Source organism: Oncorhynchus clarkii, chromosome 26 (genome assembly GCF_045791955.1).
Source record: "Oncorhynchus clarkii lewisi isolate Uvic-CL-2024 chromosome 26, UVic_Ocla_1.0, whole genome shotgun sequence".
NCBI classification, from domain to species: domain Eukaryota; kingdom Metazoa; phylum Chordata; class Actinopteri; order Salmoniformes; family Salmonidae; genus Oncorhynchus; species Oncorhynchus clarkii.
Genome location: NC_092172.1, coordinates 43,951,008 through 43,969,418, shown reverse-complemented (window position 1 = coordinate 43,969,418; position 18,411 = coordinate 43,951,008). Strand labels below are relative to the sequence as shown.

The 18,411-nt window shown below is 46.4% G+C and overlaps 1 protein-coding gene across 5 annotated transcripts in view; it reads right to left on the bottom strand.

Moving 5' to 3' along the window:
- The window catches only part of LOC139384687 (A-kinase anchor protein 13-like), a 112,784-nt gene that overhangs the window by 24,636 nt on the left and 69,737 nt on the right, over positions 1-18,411 (bottom strand). For 4 of the 5 annotated variants that reach the window (XM_071129512.1, XM_071129513.1, XM_071129515.1 and 1 more), the window contains 7 exons: positions 17,398-17,544; positions 16,632-16,882; positions 12,520-12,645; positions 12,258-12,375; positions 6,513-6,589; positions 6,199-6,373; positions 3,766-3,842 (listed from right to left, as the gene is read on the bottom strand). In XM_071129512.1, the coding sequence (XP_070985613.1) occupies positions 3,766-3,842; positions 6,199-6,373; positions 6,513-6,589; positions 12,258-12,375; positions 12,520-12,645; positions 16,632-16,882; positions 17,398-17,544 (971 nt within the window). The remainder of the gene's footprint in view (positions 1-3,765; positions 3,843-6,198; positions 6,374-6,512; positions 6,590-12,257; positions 12,376-12,519; positions 12,646-16,631; positions 16,883-17,397; positions 17,545-18,411) is intronic. The other variant, XM_071129514.1, reaches the window with a different exon arrangement.

Below are 18,411 nucleotides of genomic sequence, written 5' to 3'. Positions count from 1 at the left end.
TTCCCAAAGGGTCTGTACAGTAATTCAGACAACCCAATATTTCTCCCATCACAGGTATATATATATATTCCCCTTAAGACACTTCTCCTTCTCTCCAATCTTTACATCTTATGGTTCCACAGGAAGTAGTAAACCTTTATTACTCCCTTCAGGGGATTTGACCTCACCTCCTGACCTCAACCCCTCCTTCACCTCGTCCACAGATGTCCATCTGCCTTCCCTATAGCGATCCTTTGATCTCCTCCCGTCCACCCAGCACATTCCACAGCCACTCTGTCTTTCTACAGATCTCACTCCTTAATATTCTATGCGTCTGATCTATCATGTCTTTAATATCTCAATGTTCAGAATATTGAATCCAACAGTGTAAATCAGCTAGAAAGATGTGTCGGAATCGAGTAATTGTCTCTGGCCCCCTCTCAGTCAGAGGGAGTGATGAGCTCTACAGCAGAGTCTCACAACTTAATTGCTGGTTGAGAACTGTTTTCTGTCCCTCCCAAAAGATAGACATTGTAGATAACTGGCCCTCTTTTTGGGACTCACCCACTAACAGGACCGAGCCTGGCCTGCTGAGGAGTGACGGACTCCATCCTAGCTGGAAGGGTGCTCTCATCTTATCTGTCAGCATAGACGGGCTCTAACTCCTCTAGCGCCACAATGAAATAGGGTGCAGGCCAGGCAGTAGGCTGTTAGCCAGGCAACAGGCTGTTAGCGAGCCTGCCAGCATAGTGGAGTCTGCCACTAGCACAGTCAGTATAGTCAGCTATTTTTGACTCTCTCTCTCTAACGCACCTGCTGTCTCGAAATCTGATTGCTCGGCTATGAAAAGCCAACTGACATTTACTCCTGAGATACTGACCTGTTGCTCCCTCTACAACCACTGTGATTATTATTATTTAACTCTGCTGGTCATCTATGAACGTCTGAACATCTTGAATAACAATCTGGCCTTTATGGCCATGTACTTTTATACTGTAAACCTCCACCCGGTACAGCCAGAAGAGGACTGGCCACCCCTCGGAGGCTGGTTCCTCTCTGGGTTTTTTCCTAGGCTCCTGGCTTTCTAGGGAGTTTTTCCAAGCCACCGTGCTTCTACATCTGCATTGTTTGCTGGGGTTTTAGGCTGGGTTTCTGTATAACACTTTGAGATATCTGCTGATATTAAAAGGGCTTCGTAAATATATTTAATTGATTGATGAATTAACATAATACTGGAGATTGCAACGATGATTAAAAATTGTTTGTCCAAAAACATCCAATTGATGTACAGATCAATGTATTTAAACTATCCTGCTGTCCTTCTACCAACATGTTACAATGTATTTAAACTATCCTGCTGTCCATCTACCAACATGTTACAATGTATTTAAACTATCCTGCTGTCCATCTACCAACATGTTACAATGTATTTAAACTATCCTGCTGTCCATCTACCAACATGTTACAATGTATTTAAACTATCCTGCTGTCCATCTACCAACATGTTACAATGTATTTAAACTATCCTGCTGTCCATCTACCAACATGTTACAATGTATTTAAACTATCCTGCTGTCCATCTACCAACATGTTACAATGTATTTAAACTATCCTGCTGTCCATCTACCAACATGTTACAATGTATTTAAACTATCCTGCTGTCCATCTACCAACATGTTACAATGTATTTAAACTATCCTGCTGTCCATCTACCAACATGTTACAATGTATTTAAACTATCCTGCTGTCCATCTACCAACATGTTACAATGTATTTAAACTATCCTGCTGTCCATCTACCAACATGTTACAATGTATTTAAACTATCCTGCTGTCCATCTACCAACATGTTACAATGTATTTAAACTATCCTGCTGTCCATCTACCAACATGTTACAATGTATTTCCATGGTGAACATGCTTATTATTCCCCAAACAAGGACTTCTCTAAATTACTGGCTGTTGGGCCCTATCCAACCTACCCATAACCCAGCCAAGGACTTCTCTAAATTACTGGCTGTCGGGCCCTATCCAACCTACCCATAACCCAGCCAAGGACTTGTCTAAATTACTGGCTGTTGGGCCCTATCCAACCTACCCATATCCAGCCAAGGACTTCTCTAAATTACTGGCTGTTGGGCCATATCCAACCTACCCATAACCCAGCCAATGACTTCTCTAAATTACTGGCTGTTGGGCCATATCTAACCTACCCATAACCCAGCCAAGGACTTCTCTAAATTACTGGCTGTTGGGCCCTATCCAACCTACCCATAACCCAGCCAAGGACTTCTCTAAATTACTGGCTGTCGGGCCCTATCCAACCTACCCATAACCCAGCCAAGGACTTCTCTAAATTACTGGCTGTTGGGCCATATCCAACCTACCCATAACCCAGCCAAGGACTTCTCTAAATTACTGGCTGTCGGGCCATATCCAACCTACCCATAACCCAGCCAAGGACTTCTCTAAATTACTGGCTGTCGGGCCCTATCCAACCTACCCATAACCCAGCCAAGGACTTCTCTAAATTACTGGCTGTTGGGCCCTATCCAACCTACCCATAACCCAGCCAAGGACTTCTCTAAATTACTGGCTGTTGGGCCATATCCAACCTACCCATAACCCAGCCAAGGACTTCCCTAAATTACTGGCTGCTGGGCCCAATACAACCTACCCATAACCCAGCCAAGGACTTCCCTAAATGACTGTCTGTTGGGCCCAATACAACCTACCCATAACCCAGCCAAGGACTTCCCTAAATTACTGGCTGTTGGGCCCAATACAACCTACCCATAACCCAGCCAAGGACTTCCCTAAATTACTGGCTGTTGGGCCCAATACAACCTACCCATAACCCAGCCAAGGACTTCCCTAAATTACTGGCTGTTGGGCCCAATACAACCTACCCATAACCAAACACATCCCATTGAGCTGTAATTTCTGCAAGAAAAACAGCATAACTGCTGGATCAGATGTCAGGAGGCTTAGACCCATTATTATTACTGAATAGACCCATTATTATTACTGAATAGACCCATTATTATTACTGAATAGTCCCATTATTAATACTGAATAGACCCATTATTATCACCGAATAGACCCATTATTATTACTGAATAGACCTATTATTATTACTGAATAGACCCATTATTATTACTGAATATACCCATTATTATCACTGAATATACCCATTATTATTACTGAATAGACCCATTATTATTACTGAATAGACCCATTATTATAACTAAATAGACACAGAATTATTACTGAATAGACCCATTATTATTACTGAATATACCCATTATTATCACTGAATATACCCATTATTATTACTGAATAGACCCATTATTATTACTGAATAGACCCATTATTATTACTAAATAGACACATAATTATTATTACTGAATATACCCATTATTATTACTGAATAGACCCATTATTATCACTGAATATACCCATTATTATTACTGAATAGACCCATTATTATTACTAAATAGACACATAATTATTACTTAATAGACCCATTATTATTACTGAATAGACCCATTATTATTACTGAATAGACCCATTATTATTACTGAATAGACCCATTATTATTACTGAGTGGGAGGATCAACCAATCACATTCCAGAGATGTAATTATGTATTTCTGATGATTGTATGGTACTCTGGATAAGAGTGTCTGCTAAATGACTTGATTGTAATGGAAAAATTGACTAAACCAATAAGATACCAAAGAGCCAAAGAGATATTTACATATTTCTGGTCTTAACCAATCACCTACCAGAGAGGCAAAGACGAATTTCTGGTCTTTCTCCTGCAGGAAGACGACAATATCAGAGAGAAGCATGGCCGTTACATCTAGAGAGAGGAGACCAGAGGTTAGAGGTTAGAGGTCAGGTTTAGATATCAGAGAGAAGCATGGCTGTTACATCTAGAGAGAGGAGACCAGAGGTTAGAGGTCAGGTTTAGATATCAGAGAGAAGCATGGCTGTTACATCTAGAGAGAGGAGACCAGAGGTTAGAGGTCAGGTTTAGATATCAGAGAGAAGCATGGCTGTTACATCTAGAGAGAGGAGACCAGAGGTTAGAGGTTAGAGGTCAGGTTTAGATATCAGAGAGAAGCATGGCTGTTACATCTAGAGAGAGGAGACCAGAGGTTAGAGGTTAGAGGTCAGGTTTAGATATCAGAGAGAAGCATGGCTGTTACATCTAGAGAGAGGAGACCAGAGGTTAGAGGTCAGGTTTAGATATCAGAGAGAAGCATGGCCGTTACATCTAGAGAGAGGAGACCAGAGGTTAGAGGTCAGGTTTAGATATCAGAGAGAAGCATGGCTGTTACATCTAGAGAGAGGAGACCAGAGGTTAGAGGTTAGAGGTCAGGTTTAGATAACAGAGAGAAGCATGGCTGTTACATCTAGAGAGAGGAGACCAGAGGTTAGAGGTCAGGTTTAGATATCAGAGAGAAGCATGGCTGCTACATCTAGAGAGAGGAGACCAGAGGTTAGAGGTCAGGTTTAGATATCAGAGAGAAGCATGGCTGCTACATCTAGAGAGAGGAGACCAGAGGTTAGAGGTCAGGTTTAGATATCAGAGAGAAGCATGGCCGTTACATCTAGAGAGAGGAGACCAGAGGTTAGAGGTTAGAGGTCAGGTTTAGATATCAGAGAGAAGCATGGCTGTTACATCTAGAGAGAGGAGACCAGAGGTTAGAGGTCAGGTTTAGATATCAGAGAGAAGCATGGCCGTTACATCTAGAGAGAGGAGACCAGAGGTTAGAGGTTAGAGGTCAGGTTTAGATATCAGAGAGAAACATGGCTGTTACATCTAGAGAGAGGAGACCAGAGGTTAGAGGTCAGGTTTAGATATCAGAGAGAAGCATGGCCGTTACATCTAGAGAGAGGAGACCAGAGGTTAGAGGTCAGGGTTAGATATCAGAGAGAAGCATGGCTGTTACATCTAGAGAGAGGAGACCAGAGGTTAGAGGTTAGAGGTCAGGTTTAGATATCAGAGAGAAGCATGGCTGTTACATCTAGAGAGAGGAGACCAGAGGTTAGAGGTTAGAGGTCAGGTTTAGATATCAGAGAGAAGCATGGCTGTTACATCTAGAGAGAGGAGACCAGAGGTTAGAGGTTAGAGGTCAGGTTTAGATATCAGAGAGAAGCATGGCTGTTACATCTAGAGAGAGGAGACCAGAGGTTAGAGGTCAGGTTTAGATATCAGAGAGAAGCATGGCTGTTACATCTAGAGAGAGGAGACCAGAGGTTAGAGGTCAGGTTTAGATATCAGAGAGAAGCATGGCTGTTACATCTAGAGAGAGGAGACCAGAGGTTAGAGGTTAGAGGTCAGGGTTAGATATCAGAGAGAAGCATGGCTGTTACATCTAGAGAGAGGAGACCAGAGGTTAGAGGTCAGGTTTAGATATCAGAGAGAAGCATGGCCGTTACATCTAGAGAGAGGAGACCAGAGGTTAGAGGTTAGAGGTCAGGTTTAGATATCAGAGAGAAGCATGGCCGTTACATCTAGAGAGAGGAGACCAGAGGTTAGAGGTCAGGTTTAGATATCAGAGAGAAGCATGGCCGTTACATCTAGAGAGAGGAGACCAGAGGTTAGAGGTTAGAGGTCAGGTTTAGATATCAGAGAGAAGCATGGCTGTTACATCTAGAGAGAGGAGACCAGAGGTTAGAGGTCAGGTTTAGATATCAGAGAGAAGCATGGCCGTTACATCTAGAGAGAGGAGACCAGAGGTTAGAGGTTAGAGGTCAGGTTTAGATATCAGAGAGAAGCATGGCTGTTACATCTAGAGAGAGGAGACCAGAGGTTAGAGGTTAGAGGTCAGGTTTAGATATCAGAGAGAAGCATGGCCGTTACATCTAGAGAGAGGAGACCAGAGGTTAGAGGTCAGGGTTAGATATCAGAGAGAAGCATGGCTGTTACATCTAGAGAGAGGAGACCAGAGGTTAGAGGTTAGAGGTCAGGTTTAGATATCAGAGAGAAGCATGGCCGTTACATCTAGAGAGAGGAGACCAGAGGTTAGAGGTTAGAGGTCAGGTTTAGATATCAGAGAGAAGCATGGCTGTTACATCTAGAGAGAGGAGACCAGAGGTTAGAGGTCAGGTTTAGATATCAGAGAGAAGCATGGCTGTTACATCTAGAGAGAGGAGACCAGAGGTTAGAGGTCAGGGTTAGATATCAGTGATATTGGTGTCCTCCTCACCCTTGAGTTTCCCCTGTGAGTTCTTCAGCTGCAGAGGTCCATCATACAGCAATCTTCTCCCTCTGAGCAGGTCCTCTCTAGCAAACATCTGACCGCTCTTCATCCTCATAATGGACTTGCTGTCTGTTCGGCTGTAGATGTCCTTCAGCCTCCTCTTCTTCTCATGCTCGTTCACCTAGCAACATGACATTTATTATCATAGGTCAGTTCACCTAGCAACATGACAATTATTATCATAGGTCAGTTCACCTATTATGAATACAGTATTAACACATTTCAGTTGACCTAATATGAATATAGTATTATTATATTACCTTGCTGTCCACTGCAGTGATGACCTCCTTGACCTGGTATAGAGCATCACTCAGGTCCTCATGGTCTTCCTCATTCTCTGTGGGGAGGGGATGGTCAAAGTACACACACACACACATACACACACACACACACACACACACACACACACACAAGAATGAAAGAAAGAGACAAACAAGGTTAGCTTCATTCTAGATGAAAATCCACCATGTGGTCAGTATAACATACAGTCTCCTCCTCCTCCTCCTCCTCCTCCTCCTCCTCCTCCTCCTCTCTTCATTCTAGACGAAGCCCCACCATATGGTCAGTATAACATACAGTCTCCTCCTCCTCCTCCTCCTCCTCTCTTCATTATGGATGAAGCTCCACCATATGTTCTGTATAACAGACAGACAGTCTCCTCCTCCTCTTCCTCTTCCTCCTCCTCTCTTCATTCTGGATGAAGCTCCACCATATGGTCAGTATAACAGACAGTCTCCTCCTCCTCCTCCTCCTCCTCCTCCTCCTCTCTTCATTCTAGATGAAGCTCCACCATGTGGTCAGTATAACAGACAGTCTCCTCCTCCTCCTCCTCCTCCTCCTCCTCTCTTCATTCTAGATGAAGCTCCACCATGTGGTCAGTATAACAGACAGTCTCCTCCTCCTCCTCCTCCTCCTCCTCCTCCTCATTCTAGATGAAGCTCCACCATGTGGTCAGTATAACAGACAGTCTCCTCCTCCTCCTTTCTTCATTCTAGATGAAGCTCCACCATGTGGTCAGTATAACAGACAGTCTCCTCCTCCTCCTCCTCCTCCTCCTCCTCTCTTCATTCTAGATGAAGCTCCACCATGTGGTCAGTATAACAGACAGTCTCCTCCTCCTCCTCCTCCTCCTCCTCATTCTAGATGAAGCTCCACCATGTGGTCAGTATAACAGACAGTCTCCTCCTCCTCCTCTCTTCATTCTAGATGAAGCTCCACCATGTGGTCAGTATAACAGACAGTCTCCTCCTCCTCCTCCTCCTCCTCCTCATTCTAGATGAAGCTCCACCATGTGGTCAGTATAACTGACAGTCTCCTCCTCCTCCTCCTCCTCCTCATTCTAGATGAAGCTCCACCATATGGTCAGTATAACAGACACTCTCCTCCTCCTCCTCCTCCTCCTCCTCTCTTCATTCTAGATGAAGCTCCACCATGTGGTCAGTATAACAGACAGTCTCTTCCTCCTCCTCCTCCTCCTCCTCCTCCTCCTCCTCCTCCTCCTCCTCTCTTCATTCTAGATGAAGCTCCACCATGTGGTCAGTATAACAGACAGTCTCCTCCTCTTCCTCCTCCTCCTCCTCTCTTCATTCTAGATGAGGCTCCACCATATGGTCAGTATAACAGACCGTCTCCTCCTCCTCCTCCTCCTCCTCCTCCTCCTCCTCTCTTCATTCAAACTGGCAGGAGAACTCCTCTAAAAGCACCGCTAAGAAGGACTGAGTCCCAAATAGCACCCTACTCCTAATATATAGTGCACTACATTTCACCAGGGCCAGGTATTCACACCCCTTGCCTTATTCCACATTTTATTGTATTACATCTTGAATTAAAAAATTATTAACTTAGATTTTCTTTGTCACTGGCCTACACACAGTACCCCATAATGTCACTGGCCTACACACAGTACCCCATAATGTCACTGGCCTACATACAATACCCCATAATGTCACTGGCCTACACACAATACCCCACAATGTCACTGGCCTACACACAGTACCCCATAATGTCACTGGCCTACATACAGTACCCCATAATGTCACTGGCCTACATACAATACCCCATAATGTCACTGGCCTACACACAATACCCCATAATGTCACTGGCCTACACACAATACCCCATAATGTCACAATACCCCATAATGTCACTGGCCTACACACAGTACCCCATAACAATCACGGTGTGCAACGCTCATAGAGACTTACCCAGAAAGACTCCCAGCTCTCAGAGAGACTTACCCAGAAAGACTCCCAGCTCTTAGAGACTTACTCAGAAAGACTCCCAGCTCTTAGAGACTTACACAGAAAGACTCCCAGCTCTTAGAGACTTACCCAGAAAGACTCCCAGCTCTTAGAGACTTACCCAGAAAGACTCCCAGCTCTTAGAGACTTACCCAGAAAGACTCCCAGCTCTTAGAGACTTACCCAGAAAGACTCCCAGCTCTTAGAGACTTACCCAGAAAGACTCCCAGCTCTTAGAGACTTACCCAGAAAGACTCCCAGCTCTTAGAGACTTACCCAGAAAGACTCCCAGCTCTCAGAGACTTACCCAGAAAGACTCCCAGCTCTCAGAGACTTGCCCAGAAAGACTCCCAGCTCTCAGAGACTTGCCCAGAAAGACTCTCAGCTCTCAGAGATTTGCCCAGAAAGACTCCCAGCTCTCAGAGACTTACCCAGAAAGACTCCCAGCTCTCAGAGACTTACACAGAATGACTCCCAGCTCTTAGAGACTTACACAGAAAGACTCCCAGCTCTTAGAGACTTACACAGAAAGACTCCCAGCTCTTAGAGACTTACACAGAAATACTCCCAGCTCTTAGAGACTTACCCAGAAAGACACCCAGCTCTTAGAGACTTAGCCAGAAAGACTCCCAGCTCTTAGAGACTTACCCAGAAAGACTCCCAGCTCTTAGAGACTTACCCAGAAAGACTCCCAGCTCTTAGAGACTTACCCAGAAAGACTCCCAGCTCTTAGAGACTTACCCAGAAAGACTCCCAGCTCTCAGAGACTTACCCAGAAAGACTCCCAGCTCTCAGAGACTTGCCCAGAAAGACTCCCAGCTCTCAGAGACTTGCCCAGAAAGACTCTCAGCTCTCAGAGATTTGCCCAGAAAGACTCCCAGCTCTCAGAGACTTACCCAGAAAGACTCCCAGCTCTCAGAGACTTACACAGAATGACTCCCAGCTCTTAGAGACTTACACAGAAAGACTCCCAGCTCTTAGAGACTTACACAGAAAGACTCCCAGCTCTTAGAGACTTACACAGAAATACTCCCAGCTCTTAGAGACTTACCCAGAAAGACACCCAGCTCTTAGAGACTTAGCCAGAAAGACTCCCAGCTCTTAGAGACTTAGCCAGAAAGACTCCCAGCTCTTAGAGACTTAGCCAGAAAGACTCCCAGCTCGTAGAGACTTAGCCAGAAAGACTCCCAGCTATTAGAGACTTATCCAGAAAGACTCCCAGCTCTCAGAGACTTACCCAGAAAGACCCAGCTGATTTATATATGTACTTCACAGCCCTGTCTCGGAGCTCTACGGACAATTCCTTCAACCTTTCTACTCTGATATGCACTTTCGACTGTGGGACCTTATATAGACAGGATTGTGCCTTTCCAAGTCATGTCACATCAATAGAATTTACCACAGGTAGAGTCCAATCAAGTTGAAGAAACATCTCACGGATGATCAATGGAAACAGGATGTAAGTAAATTATTTCTGTTTTAAATTTTTTAAATACATTTTCAAACATTTCTAAAACCTGTTATTGCATTTTCATAATGGGGTATTGTGTGTAGATTGATGAGGAACAAATATATATTTTAGAATTTATTATTATTATTATAAAAATGTTTAACCTTTATTTAACTAGGCAAGTCAGTTAAGAACAAATTCTTATTTTCCCCTGTTCAGGGGCAGAACAAAAAATTTGTCCCTTGTCAGCTCAGGGGTTTGAACTTGCAACCTTCTGGTTACTAGTCCAATGCTCTAACCACTAGGCTACCCTGCTGCCCCGAATAAGGCTGTAATGTAACAAAATGTGTGAGAGGACAATGTGAAGTCCTCAGTGATGTGGACATCGAGGAACTTGAAGCTCTTGACACTCTCCACTGCGTCCTTGTGGATGGGGGTGGGGGTGGGGTGAGGGTGTGCACCCACCCCTGTTCCCTGTACTCCACCATCCGCTCCTTGGTCTTGCTGACGTTGAGAGAGAGGTTGTTGTCATGGCACCACACTGCCAGGGTTCTGACCTCCTCCCTGTTGTTCACGACCAGCTCCTTGGTCTTGTTGACGTTGAGAGAGAGGTTGTTGTGTGTACAGAGACTACCTCATCTGTCCAGCAGAGGGCAGTGCAGAGCTGGGGGCAGTGTGTGTGTGTGTGTGTGTGTGTGTGTGTTCATGTGTGTGTGTGTGTGTGTGTGTGTGTGTATATATATAGAGACCACCTCATCTGTCCAGCAGAGGGCAGAACTGGGGGCAGTGTGTGTGTGTGTGTATATATATAGAGACCACCTCATCTGTCCAGCAGAGGGCAGAACTGGGGGCAGTGTGTGTGTGTGTATGTATATATATAGAGACCACCTCATCTGTCCAGCAGAGGGCAGAACTGGGGGCAGTGTGTGTGTGTGTGTGTATATATATAGAGACCACCTCATCTGTCCAGCAGAGGGCAGAGCTGGGGGCAGTGTGTGTGTATATATATATAGAGACCACCTCATCTGTCCAGCAGAGGGCAGAACTGGGGGCAGTGTGTGTGTGTATATATATAGAGACCACCTCATCTGTCCAGCAGAGGGCAGAACTGGGGGCAGTGTGTGTGTGTGTGTGTATATATATATAGAGACCACCTCATCTGTCCAGCAGAGGGCAGAACTGGGGGCAGTGTGTGTGTGTATATATATAGAGACCACCTCATCTGTCCAGCAGAGGGCAGAACTGGGGGCAGTGTGTGTGTGTATATATATAGAGACCACCTCATCTGTCCAGCAGAGGGCAGAACTGGGGGCAGTGTGTGTGTGTATATATATAGAGACCACCTCATCTGTCCAGCAGAGGGCAGAACTGGGGGCAGTGTGTGTGTGTGTGTGTGTATATATATAGAGACCACCTCATCTGTCCAGCAGAGGGCAGAACTGGGGGCAGTGTGTGTTGAGACCACCTCATCTGTCCAGCAGAGGGCAGAACTGGGGGCAGTGTGTGTGTGTGTGTGTGTATATATATAGAGACCACCTCATCTGTCCAGCAGAGGGCAGAACTGGGGGCAGAGTGTGTGTGTATATTTATATAGAGACCACCTCATCTGTCCAGCAGAGGGCAGAACTGGGGGCAGTGTGTGTGTGTATATATATAGAGACCACCTCATCTGTCCAGCAGAGGGCAGAACTGGGGGCAGTGTGTGTGTGTGTGTGTGTATATATATAGACCACCTCATCTGTCCAGCAGAGGGCAGAACTGGGGGCAGTGTGTGTGTGTATATATATAGAGACCACCTCATCTGTCCAGCAGAGGGCAGAACTGGGGGCAGTGTGTGTGTGTATATATATAGAGACCACCTCATCTGTCCAGCAGAGGGCAGAACTGGGGGCAGTGTGTGTGTATATATATAGAGACCACCTCATCTGTCCAGCAGAGGGCAGAACTGGGGGCAGTGTGTGTGTATATATAGAGACCACCTCATCTGTCCAGCAGAGGGCAGAACTGGGGGCAGTTTGTGTGTGTATATATATAGAGACCACCTCATCTGTCCAGCAGAGGGCAGAACTGGGGGCAGTGTGTGTGTATATATATAGAGACCACCTCATCTGTCCAGCAGAGGGCAGAACTGGGGGCAGTGTGTGTATGTATATATATAGAGACCACCTCATCTGTCCAGCAGAGGGCAGAACTGGGGGCAGTGTGTGTGTGTATATATATAGAGACCACCTCATCTGTCCAGGAGAGGGCAGAACTGGGGGCAGTGTGTACCTCATCTGTCCAGCAGAGGGCAGAGCTGGGGGCAGCAGACAAACCTTTGGTGTGATGTAGTATTCTCTGCATCAGGACGGGGTACTTGGTGATCCTCTGGGTGACTAACAGAATGCACTCTGGGATACCTAGCCTCCGGACGATACTGCTACTCATCTTCTTCTTAAAAGTCACATAATAGGAAGACAGAATTGATTAGATGTAACAGTTAGATGGCTAGACACAGAGATGATATGTGATATTGGTTTAGCTGATGTCTAATGATAATGGATGCTGTAAATGAGTAGTGAACAGGTAAGTGCTTACCCTGATGAAGGCCTGGAAGCGTTTGTCTTTGGAGTGCAGCTCCTTGTAGATGTTTACGGCCTCGTTGTGGCGGCTGCAGAACTTCCCGTAAACTCTCTTCATTATCGCTGCTTTGGTCCCTGAGAACTGAAAAACAGCAACAGGCATGAAATGTGTTACCTTTCCCAAGTTTCTGTGTTGTGGGTTTGTATGTGTGTGTTTCAGGAAAGGGCTTCCTTGGATTCCAAGCAGCTGATTGGTCGGCCCCATTGCTAATTGGCGCTCTGACCCCGCCCTCTCGTCAGGGGATACAGTTGTCTTCAATTACCGACTCTTTCTGCAGCTTTAAAAGCCAGTGTTCCTTTGTTAGGAAAAGAGAGCTTCTTCGTATGTGCTGTGTTGGTTGTAGGGTTGGTATAAGTTGTAGTGCTGTGTTGTATGTGCTGTGTTGTGTTGGTTGTAGGGTTGGTATAAGTTGTATGTGCTGTGTTGTAGGGTTGGTATAAGTTGTGTGTGGTTGTAGGGTATTTTGTAGCGCTCCTGCAGAGGTATGTGTATGCCGTAGGACCTCATGTTTTTTGGTTTGTTTAAATTGTTAACTTTGCGTTAGTAATTATTCTGTTTGTTCCCGGGGGGGGAGGCACCTTGGGAGTGTTTAGGCAAGAGGCCTGCGGGCATACTTATACCCGTAGTATGTATTCTGTCTATGCACACTAGGTAAGACCTGGGCGGACCCATCCCTGTATGGTGGTGCTAAAATAGGTAAGGTAGGAGAGGGGGCTTTAACGTTCACTTTGCTTTGGTTCCGTCCAGACCCTTTTCCCCAAATTACCGTGTGAAGGAAATACATTCCCTGTCAACGGTAATGTTCTCTGTCTCTGTCATCCTTACCTCCACCTACAGTCACATACCTCCACCTACAGTCACATACCTCCACCTACAGTCACATACCTCTATACCTCCACCTACAGTCACATACCTCTATACCTCCACCTACAGTCCCATACCTCTATACCTCCACCTACAGTCCCATTTCTCTATACCTCCACCTACAGTCACATACCTCTATATCTCCACCTACAGTCACATACCTCTATACCTCCACCTACAGTCCCATACCTCTTTACCTCCACCTACAGTCACATACCTCTTTACCTCCACCTACAGTCACATACCTCTTTACCTCCACCTACAGTCACATACCTCTTTACCTCCACCTACAGTCACATACCTCTTTACCTCCACCTACAGTCACATATCTCTTTACCTCCACCTACAGTCACATACCTCCACCTACAGTCACATACCTCCACCTACAGTCACATACCTCCACCTACAGTCACATACCTCCACCTACAGTCACATACCTCCACCTACAGTCACATACCTCCACCTACAGTCACATACCTCCACCTACAGTCACATACCTCCACCTACAGTCACATACCTGCACCTACAGTCCCATACCTCCACCTACAGTCACATACCTCTTTACCTACAGTCCCATACCTCTATACCTCCACCTACAGTCCCATACCTCTATACCTCCACCTACAGTCCCATACCTCTATACCTCCACCTACAGTCACATACCTCTATACCTCCACCTACAGTCCCATACCTCTATACCTCCACCTACAGTCCCATACCTCTATACCTCCACCTACAGTCACATACCTCTATACCTCCACCTACAGTCCCATACCTCTATACCTCCACCTACAGTCCCATACCTCTTTACCTCCACCTACAGTCACATACCTCTTTACCTCCACATACAGTCACATACCTCTTTACCTCCACCTACAGTCACATACCTCTTTACCTCCACCTACAGTCCCATACCTCCACCTACAGTCACATACCTCTTTACCTACAGTCCCATACCTCTATACCTCCACCTACAGTCACATACCTCTATACCTCCACCTACAGTCACATACCTCTTAACCTCCACCTACAGTCCCATACCTCTTTACCTCCACCTACAGTCACATACCTCTCTACCTCCACATACAGTCACATACCTCTTAACCTCCACCTACAGTCCCATACCTCTTTACCTCCACCTACAGTCCCATACCTCTTTACCTCCACCTACAGTCACATACCTCTTTACCTCCACCTACAGTCCCATACCTCTATACCTCCACCTACAGTCCCATACCTCTTTACCTCCACCTACAGTCACATACCTCTATACCTCCACCTACAGTCCCATACCTCCACCTACAGTCACATACCTCTTTACCTCCACCTACAGTCCCATTCCTCTATACCTCCACCTACAGTCCCATACCTCTTTACCTCCACCTACAGTCCCATACCTCTTTACCTGCACCTCCAGTCCCATACCACCTACAGTCACATACATCTTTACCTCCACCTACAGTCACATACCTCTACCTACAGTCACATACCTCTTTACCTCCACCTACAGTCCCATACCTCCACCTACAGTCACATACCTCTTTACCTCCACCTACAGTCACATACCTCTTTACCTACACCTACAGTCCCATACCTCTATACCTCCACCTACAGTCCCATTCCTCTATACCTCCACCTACAGTCCCATACCTCTTTACCTCCACCTACAGTCCCATACCTCTTTACCTCCACCTACAGTCACATACCTCTCTACCTCCACATACCTCCACCTACAGTCACTTACCTCCACCTACAGTCCCATTCCTCTATACCTCCACCTACAGTTCCATACCTCTTTACCTCCACCTACAGTCCCATACCTCTATACCTCCACCTACAGTCACATACCTCTTTACCTCCACCTACAGTCCCATACCTCTATACCTCCACCTACAGTCCCATACATCCTTACCTCCACCTACAGTCCCATTCCTCTATACCTCCACCTACAGTCCCATTCCTCTATACCTCCACCTACAGTCCCATACATCTATACCTCCACCTACAGTCCCATACATCCTTACCTCCACCTACAGTCCCATACATCCTTACCTCCACCTACAGTCCCATACCTCTTTACCTCCACCTACAGTCACATACCTCTATTCCTCCACCAACAGTCCCATACCTCTTTACCTCCACCTACAGTCCCATACCTCTTCACCTCCACCTACAGTCCCATACCTCTATACCTCCACCTACAGTCCCATACCTCTTTAACTCCACCTACAGTCACATACCTCTTTACCTCCACCTACAGTCCCATACCTCTATACCTCCACCTACAGTCCCACACCTCTATACCTCCACCTACAGTCCCACACCTCTATACCTCCACCTACAGTCACATACCTCTATACCTCCACCTACAGTCCCACACCTCTATACCTCCACCTACAGTCCCACACCTCTATACCTCCACCTACAGTCACATACCTCTCTACCGCCACCTACAGTCACATACCTCTCTACCGCCACGGGGAGTTAAGTGTAGGAGGGTTTTTGCGTTCCCTCCTCCAAGAGGCGTGAGTAACAATATGAATCTACAACTAAATGGAATACATCTATTTAGGTCATTATTATTGGTGTCTGGTATGTTTTGTTTAAAACATAAAGGTGGAAGGTGTCAGACTGAGTATGTGGATACAACATGCTCTCCCTCCAGGACCTCCTCAACTGTCTATGATCTGGTGTATAGAGACAACATGCCCTCCTTCCAGGACCTCCTCAACTGTCTCTATGATGTGGTGTAGAGAGACAACATGATCTCCCTCCAGGACCTCCTCAACTGTCTATGATCTGGTGTATAGAGACAACATGCCCTCCTTCCAGGACCTCCTCAACTGTCTCTATGATGTGGTGTAGAGACGACATGATTTCCCTCCAGGACCTCCTCAACTGTCTCTATGATCTGGTGTGGAGACAACATGCTCTCCTTCCAGGACCTCCTCAACTGTCTCTATGATCTGGTGTAGAGAGACAACATGCTCTCCTACCAGGACCTCCTCAACTGTCTCTATGATGTGGTGTAGAGAGACACCAGGTGCTCCTCAACTGTTTCTGTGGTGTGTGGGGGGAGGAGGATGTTCTGTTTTGTGGTTTTCTGTTTTGTGGTGTTCTGTAGTGTGGTGGGGTGTTCTGTAGTGTGGTGGGGTGTTCTGTAGTGGGGTGTTCTGTAGTGGGGGCTCTCTCCCTCCTCTAACCTGTGTCTCCAGGATGTCTCCTATCTTGTTGATGATGAATCCTCCGTCCTCCCCCTCCTGCTGGCTCTCTCTCTTCCTCTCCAGGATACATGTCAGGAAGGAGGTGTGGAGGTCCAGGAGCTCCCCCAGGGCAGGGAACAGCCTGTCTACTGTCTGAGGCTCCAGCTGCAGCTCCTTCACTAGACCCTTACTGTACACCTCCATCATGATCAGCAGGGTCCTCACGTGGTGCATCTCTGTCTGCATCAACTCTGGAGGGGGAGATACAGGGAGGGGTTAAGGTTAGGAGGGGGATAAACTTGGGGAGATCAGGGTATGTCCAGCTCTAGATAGAGGGGTAGTAGTGCGCTGTAACTCTAGATAGAGGGGTAGTAGTGCGCTGTAACTCTAGATAGAGGGGTAGTAGTGCGCTGTAACTCTAGATAGAGGGGTAGTAGTGCGCTGTAACTCTAGATAGAGGGGTAGTAGTGCGCTGTAACTCTAGATAGAGGGGTAGTAGTGCGCTGTAACTCTAGATAGAGGGGTAGTAGTGCGCTGTAACTCTAGATAGAGGGGTAGTAGTGCGCTGTAACTCTAGATAGAGGGGTAGTAGTGCGCTGTAACTCTAGATAGAGGGGTAGTAGTGCGCTGTAACTCTAGATAGAGGGGTAGTAGTGCGCTGTAACTCTAGATAGAGGGGTAGTAGTACCTGGTATAAATCAAGGTAGGGTACAGTAGCAGTGGTAGGTACAGTAGCAGTGGTAGGTACAGTAGCAGTGGTAGGTACCGTAGATGACTTCCTGTCTCTTGATGACATCCTTATTCAGATGTTTGAGGAAGTTGCTGTCCATAACGTTGCTCCAGGAGTCTGCTTCCAGCTCTTTCAGGTCTTCCTCAAACTCCCCCATCAGCTGACTGTCAATCATCTCTGTGCCTAGATTATGAAACACAACACTCAGATAGCATTCACAGGTATTTATCTAGACATTATCGTAGACACTATAATCCAGACACATTTACGGGAGCAATTAGGATTAAGTGCCTCGCTCAGCTCGGGTATTCAAACCAGCGACCTTTCGGTTACTGACACAACACTAACCTCTAGGCTACCTGACGCTTTACCTTTACTGGGGTTTGGGGGCAACGTGTGTTTACTGGGGTCTTGGGGCAACTTGTGTTTACTGGGGTCTGGGGGCAACGTGTGTTTACTGGGATCTGGGGGCAACGTGTGTTTACTGGGGTCTGGGGGCAACGTGTGTTTACTGGGGTCTGGGGGCAACGTGTGTTTACTGGGGTCTGGGGGCAACGTGTGTTTACTGGGGTCTACGTGTGTTTGCTGGGGGCTGGGGGTAAAGTATGTGTTTACTATGTGGTGATGGCGTCTGTGTGATGGTGAGTGATGGTGACTGTTGTGATGGTGACTGTGTGATGGTGACTGACTGTGACTGTGATGGTGTGATGGTGACGGTGACTGTGTGATGGTGACGGTGATAGTTTTCTGGTCTATAGTAGTGTTCTGGCCTGGTCTATAGTAGTGTTCTGGCCTGGTCTATAGTAGTGTTCTGGCCTGGTCTATAGTAGTGTTCTGGCCTGGTCTATAGTAGTGTTCTGGCCTGGACTATAGTAGTGTTCTGGCCTGGACTATAGTAGTGTTCTGGCCTGGACTATAGTAGTGGTCTGGCCTGGACTATAGTAGTGGTCTGGCCTGGACTATAGTAGTGGTCTGGCCTGGACTATAGTAGTGGTCTGGTCTATAGTAGGGAACTAAACAGGAAATAGGGTGCCATTTGAGATGTATTTA